At 41.9% G+C, this 8,978-nt stretch overlaps 2 protein-coding genes across 3 annotated transcripts; both read right to left on the bottom strand.

Moving 5' to 3' along the window:
- Nucleotides 1-2,296: 2,296 nt before the first annotated feature.
- Nucleotides 2,297-4,133, bottom strand: LOC123735932 (protein NLRC5-like). The gene is made up of 5 exons (XM_045713102.1): nucleotides 4,129-4,133; nucleotides 3,723-4,061; nucleotides 3,355-3,624; nucleotides 2,694-2,777; nucleotides 2,297-2,562 (listed from the first exon to the last, which is right to left on the bottom strand). The coding sequence occupies exons 1-5, from the start codon at nucleotides 4,131-4,133 to the stop codon at nucleotides 2,481-2,483; spliced, it is 780 nt and encodes a 259-aa protein (XP_045569058.1). The 3' UTR covers nucleotides 2,297-2,480.
- LOC123723811 (uncharacterized) lies at nucleotides 3,734-8,695 on the bottom strand. Of its 2 annotated transcripts, XM_045713103.1 has the most exons (8): nucleotides 8,432-8,693; nucleotides 7,717-8,148; nucleotides 7,017-7,433; nucleotides 5,861-6,127; nucleotides 5,487-5,744; nucleotides 5,145-5,390; nucleotides 4,639-4,896; nucleotides 3,734-4,061 (listed from the first exon to the last, which is right to left on the bottom strand). In XM_045713103.1, exons 1-7 carry the CDS (start codon nucleotides 8,683-8,685, stop codon nucleotides 4,725-4,727), a joined length of 2,046 nt encoding a protein of 681 aa, XP_045569059.1. In that variant the 5' UTR covers nucleotides 8,686-8,693; the 3' UTR covers nucleotides 3,734-4,061; nucleotides 4,639-4,724. The 2 variants fall into 2 exon arrangements, with proteins under 2 accessions (XP_045569059.1, XP_045569060.1); XM_045713104.1 differs by lacking the exon at nucleotides 7,017-7,433 and having other exon boundaries at nucleotides 8,432-8,695.
- Nucleotides 8,696-8,978: the final 283 nt, after the last annotated feature.

Raw genomic sequence — 8,978 nt, 5'->3', positions numbered from 1 at the left:
CAATAAAACAGGGCAAACGATTAGGGTTCTACATTGTGACATCATTAAAATACTCCTACTACAATGTTAAAACATTCTACATTGTGACATCATTAAAATACTTCTACTACAACATTCTACATTATGACATCATTAAAATACTCCTACTACTATGTTAAAACATTCTACATTGTGACATCATTAAAATACTCCTGCTACTATGTTAAAACATTCTACATTGTGACATCATTAAAATACTCCTACTACTATGTTAAAACATTCTACATTGTGACATCATTAAAATACTCCTACTACTATGTTAAAACATTCTACATTGTGACATCATTTCATTGATATCATGAAACAACTCCTTCATGTATGTATTTTCTGTCACATTGATACCAGCTATAAGATTTCTCTCCTGTGTGTGTTTTCTGGTGTATAGTCACATAGCTAGATATAGTAATACTCTTCCCACATTGACCACAGCTATGAAGTTTCTCTCTTGTGTGTGTTCTCTGGTGTAAAGACAGATAGCTACATGTAGAAAAACTCTTCCCACAATGATCACATCTATAAGATGTCTCTCCTGTGTGTGTTCTCTGGTATATAATCAGATGGGTGTATGTAGTAAAACTCTTCCCGCGTTGATCACAGCTATAAGATTTCTCTCCTGTGTGTGTTATCTGGTGTGATATCAGGTTGCTTGACTGAGTAAAACTCTTCCCACATTGATCACAGCTATAAGATTTGTCTCCTGTGTGTGTTCTCTGGTGTACAATCCGATGGCTAGATGTCGTAAAACTCTTCCCACATTGATCACAGCTATAAGGTTTCTCTCCAGTGTGAATTCTCATGTGTACTTTTAGTGATTCTGATCTTGAGTAACTCTTCCCACAATCAAAACAGTGGTGAGATTTCTCTCCTGTGTGTACTCGCTGGTGTATTTTAAGTTCTGATGAAGATTTGCAACCTTTCCCACAGTCAGAGCAGCGGTGAGATTTCTTCCCTGTAGGTCTCAAACAGAACAGGCGTAGCCAATGTGATTTATAGGATATTTATTTTTTATCTGGATATTTTCTAACTGCTGGCTGCAATGTTTAAATGTTTTGGCTTTATGTGGACTATTATTACATAGTTAGCAATGGCAATAAACATTTATTTTATATTTGTATCATTTTCATTTAGATAGAATATAGATTAACCACAGAATGATGTTGAGATACAAAGACGACTATAAATTAAATGAAACTGTTCCAGTAAAATGTGAATATGAAAATCCTAACTGGCACCAGATCAGTAGAAATGGTCAGATAAATTGGAAAAGGTTGCCGACTGCTGGTGTAGCCTATTATCAGAAACTTTAGGAGCATAACGTCAGAATGTACAAAGGCCAGCAGCAGCGGGAGGAGTAGGCTAAGGAAGAGGGTTTTTTCTTCTTGTAAGGCTATGTTGATCTCTGGCTCCCTCGAGTCATTTCTGTGTCTTCATTATTTAATCAAACAGCTTGCTTAAAGCATCAGACCAGTTCAGTACATATAGTTGATTTTATTAAGAATGTTTACATATCTCACATTACTCATCTCATATGTATATACTGTATCCTTCACTATCTATTCTTTACTATCTATTGCATCTTAGCTGCTCTGTCACTGCTCATCCATATATTATATATTTATATATTCTCATCTCATTCCTTTACTAGACTGTGTGTATTAGGTTTTGTTGTGAAATTGTTAGATATTACCTGTTAGATACTGCTGCCCTGGCAGATCTAGAAGCATAAGCATTTCACTACACTCGCAATAACATCTGCTAACCATGTGTAGGTGACCAATAACATTTTATTTTGATTTGGACTAAGACCTAACAGCCATGTCTTCCTCTTCCTGGACTAAGACCTAACAGCCATGTCTTCCTCTTCCTGGACTAAGACCTAACAGCCATCTCTTCCTCTTCCTCTTCCTGGACTAAGACCTAACAGCCATCTCTTCCTCTTCCTGGACTAAGACCTAACAGCCATCTCTTCCTCTTCCTGGACTAAGACCTAACAGCCATCTCTTCCTCTTCCTGGACTAAGACCTAACAGCCATCTCTTCCTCTTCCTCTTCCTCGACTAAGACCTAACAGCCATCTCTTCCTCTTCCTGGACTAAGACCTAACAGCCATCTCTTCCTCTTCCTCGACTAAGACCTAACAGCCATCTCTTCCTCTTCCTGGACTAAGACATAACAGCCACCTCTTCCTCTTCCTGGACTAAGACCTAACAGCCATCTCTTCCTCTTCCTGGACTAAGACCTAACAGCCATCTCTTCCTCTTCCTGGACTAAGACCTAACAGCCATCTCTTCCTCTTCCTGGACTAAGACCTAACAGCCATCTCTTCCTCTTCCTGGACTAAGACCTAACAGCCATGTCTTCCTCTTCCTGGACTAAGACCTAACAGCCATCTCTTCCTCTTCCTGGACCAAGACCTAACAGCCATCTCTTCCTCTTCCTGGACTAAGACCTGATGTTTATTCCAATCTCAAACCTCTTGTCTGTGAGGAAAGCGGTGCTGTTCATGATTCTGTTGTTGAAGAGTCTGTAGAGAAAAAAAAGCATTATTATTATTATTTTAATGTTGTTATTATTATCCTCCAACAATTGTCCTCAGCAACAGACACACCCATATGATCTCACACATGCTCTGCTCACCATCACACACACCCTTACCGTACGGTGTGTATTGAAGTGTTGGTAGAGACCAGTTGGAGTATTCTGTCAGTCAGAGCATCAGTGATGTCATTGTGACTCAGGCTACGAGAGAGGGAGAAAGAGGGAGAGAGAGAAAGACAGAGAGAGAGAGGGACAGAGCGAGAGAGAGACACAGAGAGAGAGGGAGAGACAGGGAGAGAGAGAGAGAGAAAGACAGAGAGAGAGGGAGAGAGGGACAGAGTGAGAGAGAGACACAGAGAGAGAGAGGGAGAGATAGGGAGAGAGGGAGAGGGAGAGAGAAAGACAGAGAGAGAGGGACAGAGCGAGAGAGAGACACAGAGAGAGAGGGAGAGAGGGAGAGAGATCGGATATTTATCATGTAGTGACATACACACAGTCTTGTACAAATAACCTTGTGGGGACATACAATTCAGACCCTAACCCGTACCTTAAATAAAAACCTAGCCCTAGATCCTAATCCTAAAACTAATTCTAACCCTAACACTAATTCTGACCTTAATCCTAAACCCCCTAGAAATAGCATTTGACCTTGTGGGGACCAACAAAATGTCCCCAGTTGGTCAAATTTTTGTTTGTTTACTATTCTATTCTGGTCCCCAAAAGTATAGTTAAACACATCCACACACACACACACACACACACACTGAAAGCCACTCACTCCAGGACTTGTACTTTATGCAGGTGTGTGATCAGGGGCTGTAGGTGGTGGTCTGTGAGTTGACAGTGGCTGAGGTCCAGTTCTGACAGACCCTCTGAGTGTTCCAGAACCAGGGCCAGAGATCCACAGGCCTTCTGGTCCAGCCTGGTCTCACTGAGGTCCAGCTCCCCATCCAGGGCTCTGCACAGGGACTCTGTGTGCCTCAGCAGCCCCTCTTCAATCCCCTCACACACAAGGTCCAGCAGCTGAAGTAGCAGAGCTTTGCTGGGGCTGAGAGGACAAGAAGCAGAGACAACATTATGACACAGAGTAGGTCTAACTCCTACTGATAAAGTAGTTGGTCAAATGTTTGTCTTTGTGTGTCTAACCTCAGCTTGACAATATGCAGGATGGGAAGCAGCTCTCTCAGTGCTCTGTCCTCCACCTCACAGTCTCTTAGGATGAGCTGGACCTGGTTCTGGACCAGCTGGGTGCTGTGTTGGTTCTGCTTCAGAACAGAGCTGATGGCCCTGCAGTGGTCAGTGGTCAGACACAGAGCCTCCCCCTGGTCCTGAGCTGACAGGTCCACAGAGGAGGAGCAGGAGAAGTCCAGCCTGTAGTGCAGAGACCTGAGCAGCCATACTGCTGTTGGTGGTGATGGTGCCCCTTGCTGGATCTGAGAGGCAGCACAGCACTGGAGGAAACTCAACAGTAACTTCCTGTCAACACTACAGAGAGAGAGACAGAGAGAAAGAGACAGAGAGTGAGAGAGGATAGAGAGAGACTTATTTTCACAGCATCACACTTTAAAACACTGATAAACACACTACAACTCTGTTAGTCAGGTCAACTCCCAGGCGCTCCCCTTCAATTCCACTCCTAGCTGAGGTGAAGGTTAGTACAATCACTTGAAAAACTACAAACCACTTCCTGGTCGGATTTTTTCTCAGGTTTTTGCCTGCCATATGAGTTCTGTTATACTCACAGACATCATTCAAACAGTTTTAGAAACTTCAGAGTGTTTTCTATCCAGATCTACTAATAGTATGCATATCTTAGCTTCCGGGCCAGTGTAGCAGGCAGTTTACTCTGGGCACCTTTTTCATCCAAGCTACTCAATACTGCCCCCATGTCCCAAAGAAGTTAATCAGGTCAACTCCCAAGGGTTCCCCTTCAATTCCACCCCTAGCTGAGGTTAAGGTTAGTACATTACACTAAGGTTAGGGTTAGAGGTTAAATCAGTCAGGAAGTGGAAAGCCTCATAGTTCTATCCATTCTAGCAGGGTCAAAGAGTGTTAACTAAACCTGAGTTGGGAGACTCTGTCCAGAAGAGGCAGGATGCTCTCTATCGCCCCCGGTGGTATGGAGGTCCACAGCAGGTTGACTTTGACTTAGTGGCTGTCATGCAGGGTAAAACACAGAGCAGTACAGTCCACTCTGTCCAGCTCTCTGCTGTTCAGGTTGATCCAATGGTCTGAAGACCTCAACAAACTGGACACACAGTCACTGTCTCTACTGTCATAGATCTGTCTGATGGAGGACTTTACAAAGCTGGAACTGGACCTGAACAAACATGGAGAATGGATTGTTGTGGTTATGTCAAGGTTTTATAAAGGATAACTCACATAGCAACAACTGGCTGGATAGGACATTAATAATTAAAGTCTATAAATATTGAATAAAGATCTCCCACCTCTTGAATAAAACCCCTAATGATATTACAGAGGATAACTCAGAACAACATGTCACTGGATAGAAATAGTTATTTTATTATTTCTAGAAAGTCTGACTAGAGAAAGAAGATCTCCCACCTCTTGAGAGTAACTCTTCCCAGAAAGGGGAGAAGATCTGAGATGTTCTTCTCTAGAAGCCCGTTCTTCCTGAGGTCCACAGTGATGTTGTGGGTTGAATGCTGCAGCAGAGAGAGAAGCACTTCCCAGTCCAGCCTGCAGGAGGTCAGGTCTCCACCAACCTTCTCCAGGAACCACTGAGTCAAGTCCTTGTCCTGAGCTTCATACACAACTACAGTCAGCTGCTGCAGAGTGTCTGAGTTCAGTCTAGGAGGTAGGAACACACAGGCAGTCAGAAATATGAAGAAAAACACATGAATGAAGTTACTATTTCTATTTAAAAAACATCAGCTTCAGACTGACCTGAGAGAGAGAGGTCCCTGGTGACACAGCAGTGTGATGAGAGAGTGACCCTGGATCCAGAAGTCAGTCAGGTCCAGACACTGAACCCTCCAGAGTCTCAGCAGGGACGCCACACTACTCAGAGCCCTGGATAACACTCTCTCTGGTGGCTGGCTGCTCTTTAGGACCAGGGAGAGTTCTGGGACAGTCCTAGGAGTAGCACCTCTCTCTGTCCTCCTAACCAGTCTGGACAGTTTCACTGCCATACCCACATTCAGCCTGGAATGAAAAGACAAACCTTAAGTTACTTGAAACAGAGAAACCTTGTCAGATAAATACTCAGTAGGAAAATCAACTGTTCAATAGACCTGTAAAAGCTGTCTTATTGAACATACCTGAGCTTGTGGAGCTTTGACTCATGTCTCAAAAGAAGTAAGGCTCCTTGGAGAGAGATCTTGCTGGGGGTGAGAGTGAGGTCCACTCTGGAGGCACAGAGACCCAGGACTCTCCCCACAGACCTGCAGGTTTTCCTGGGTAACTCTCCTCCCAGTGACAGGGTGGAGCCCAAGGCCTGGAGGAGAGAGGCCAACTGCTGGTCCTCCTCTCTGGACCTCACAGGGATGGATTCACACACAGTCTGGAAGAACCTGTCATCATCACAGCTGAAACAGCAAAACATGGGGGACATCGAATCAGATATTTAGGAGACAGTGACACATGGATTGTTGTTTTGGCTCTGTACTCCAGCACTTTGAAATGATACAGTGACTATGAGGTTAAAGGTCAGCTTTAATCCGAGGGTATTTTCATACATATCAGGTGAACTGTTTAGAAATTACAGCACTTTTTGTACATACAGTGCCCTGCAATAGTTTTCAATCCCCTTAAGACTTTTTATTGTGTTACAACCTGGAATTAAAATTCATTGAATTTGACATTTTTTTGGTCAAAATAAGAAATGAATGAAAAATAAAACACATAACTCTTCACCACTGACTAAATACAGAAACATCATCGTCAAACTAAGTGGAATAAACATTTGAAATATAATTTCCTGAGAAACATGGTGAAAATACCCTCAAATTAAAGCTGACAGTTTGACCTTTAACCTCAGTCATTGTATCATGTCAAAGTGTACAGAGACAAAATAACAAATGCATCACTGTCCCAATACGTCTTCCTCACTGTACATGAATACCTGCCTGTCATATGGAAACACCATGTCACAGAGAAAGTTACATAATATACATGACATTTGGTTTATAGATTAGATATTCTGAATATAAAGGTTCAGGTTAAATATTACAACATTTCTCAAAGATAAAATTCACAAGATTTTTAAAAGACAAATGTCTAGCATCACATAATTTAGATAAATTAACAATATATCTGTAATATTTAGTAATGCAACATATTTGTTATGTCAGGAAATGGGCTGATAAATGTTACCAGATACACCAACACTAGACGCTTTTATATGTCAAATGTTTCTACAAGATAATAACCACTAGCATCACATAATCACTAACCACCACACATGTTCAGACTCACCTCAGCTGTGAGATGTAGGACAGACACTGAAGGAAACTCCTCACTTCACTCTCTTCATCTGACCAGCCCTTCAGCTCTACTGGTTTCTTCTCTGGTTGGAGTTTCAGCACTTCTAGGAGGAGGGAGGCCTTTCTCTCTGAGAGGTCTATGGACCAGACTGCAGGAGCTGACTGGTAAACTGGCTGTAATGCTGGAAGGACACTCCTGCCTGTTTGAGTCTCATAGTCCTTCACATGTGAGTACAGATCCAGCAGGAAATTACATTTCTGATAGTGATATACTTCAGACAGTGACAACACTTTCTCTACAGTTGTTTGTATGGTTCCTCTCTCATGGAGAGCTGCTTGAAGACACAGATCCAGTAGGAATGTCTTCTCTCTCTTTATCCTCTCTACATTATCCTTCAGTGGAGGAAATCTGAACAAACAGTTTAAAACACAGATGATATACAGGTGAGTGATGAGGACTGACATGAGTAACAGGGTTGGGGAACTGAAAACTAATAGCACCATATGACTCCTTCTATTAAAACAATACAACTATGAATTGGAATTTTGTTCAATTTAAATTCCCACTCAATTAGAGTTTCTACAGGATCTTCATATGTGCATGTATTAAAAAGATAAAGACAGTGTAAAACATAAATACTATCTACACCAGTTCAATGACATATGGACTCTTGTTGGATAAACTCACTCACCTCAGCTGTGAGATGTAGGGCAGACACTGAAGGAAACTCCTCACTTCACTCTCTTCATCTGACCAGCCCTTCAGCTCTACTGGTTTCTTCTCTGGTTGGAGTTTCAGCACTTCTAGGAGGAGGGAGGCCTTTCTCTCTGAGAGGTCTATGGACCAGACTACATGACTGGCTGACTGGTAAAGTGGCTTCAATGATGGAAGGACACTCCTGGCTGTTTGATTCCTATTGTACTTCACATGTGAGTACAGATCCAGCAGGATGTCATCTCTCTCAGTTTGATACACAGAGAACAGTGACAGCAGTGTGTTCACAGTTCTCTGGAACGTTTCTCTGTGATCTAGTGCTGCTTGTAGACACAAATCTAGTAGGGCTGCTTTCTCTTCTGTTTCCAGTCTTTCAAGGGATCCTCTCTGATGTTGTAGAGGGGTAAACCTGTAACCCATAAAACATAAGAATGTCTATGTTCAGATAGAAGCAGGGAGAATGTGACTGCTGGCTCTTTTACAGACTGAATACTGTTGTCATGTGTGTCTATCTTGTTGTGTTGTTGTAATGTCTTCATAAAAAAATACTAGTATACTAGACTGCAGTATTTACTGTAGTTAAAAAAAATCTTTACAGTAGTATTTACTGTAGTATTTTGGGGGAATTTATTGTAGTATTTACTGTAGTATTCTATAGTAAAGTGTAATTATTTGTTCATGTGGGCACTCACCTGAGCTTGATGATATTTGGTAGACACTTTAAGATGGTTTTGCTGAGAGCTTCACTGAGAACAGTTCTCTGATCCCAGTGTAGACAGAGATGAACCCTCTCTAGACTCTGCTTCATCACTTCTTCTGCTCTCTCAAACACTCGTATTTCACCCTGGACTGGAAGCTGCAACTCATTTCCACAGAGACCAAGTAAGCTGGTGAAGTCCATCTCTGCCTCACTGCTCAGCAAAGTTGTCCAGAGTTGACACAGCATTGAGTGAATCATCAGAGGATGGTCTTTAAAAGATAATATATACTGATTATTTCAAAGTAGCATGAAACAGAAGTGTTTATAAAACAGTATCTGAATGGAAGAGAATATAAGATATATTTTTAAGATGGGTTGTTTCATCTCAATGTATCTTTCTTTGACTGGTTAATTGGAAATAAACTGGTGAATTAGAAAACACAAATATTACCCAAGATGTCTGACATGCATTGAAGGGTCAGATGTATCATCAGTAAACAGATTTGATCTTTAATTCAATGTCAGGTATGTGTAACTGG

The sequence above is a fragment of the Salmo salar genome, unplaced genomic scaffold (genome assembly GCF_905237065.1).
Source record: "Salmo salar unplaced genomic scaffold, Ssal_v3.1, whole genome shotgun sequence".
NCBI classification, from domain to species: Eukaryota; Metazoa; Chordata; class Actinopteri; order Salmoniformes; family Salmonidae; genus Salmo; species Salmo salar.
Note: the sequence above shows the minus strand (reverse complement) of the source record. Positions and strands in the feature narration are given on the sequence as shown.

Excerpts from the sequence above, each read along its gene's own strand:
- LOC123735932 (XM_045713102.1), bottom strand. Across the intron at positions 3,625-3,722 it reads CTGCATATTGTCAAGCTGAG|CCCCAGCAAAGCTCTGCTAC; the intron begins GTTAGACACACA and ends TTGTCCTCTCAG. Across the intron at positions 2,778-3,354 it reads CATAAAGTACAAGTCCTGGA|CCTGAGTCACAATGACATCA; the intron begins GTGAGTGGCTTT and ends CCTCTCTCGTAG.
- LOC123723811 (XM_045713103.1), bottom strand. The coding sequence starts at position 8,685 with ATGCTGTGTCAACTCTGGACAACTTTGCTGAGCAGTGAGGCAGAGATG. Across the intron at positions 7,434-7,716 it reads CCCTACATCTCACAGCTGAG|ATTTCCTCCACTGAAGGATA; the intron begins GTGAGTGAGTTT and ends CTGTTTGTTCAG. Across the intron at positions 5,391-5,486 it reads CAGGGACCTCTCTCTCTCAG|ACTGAACTCAGACACTCTGC; the intron begins GTCAGTCTGAAG and ends CCTACCTCCTAG.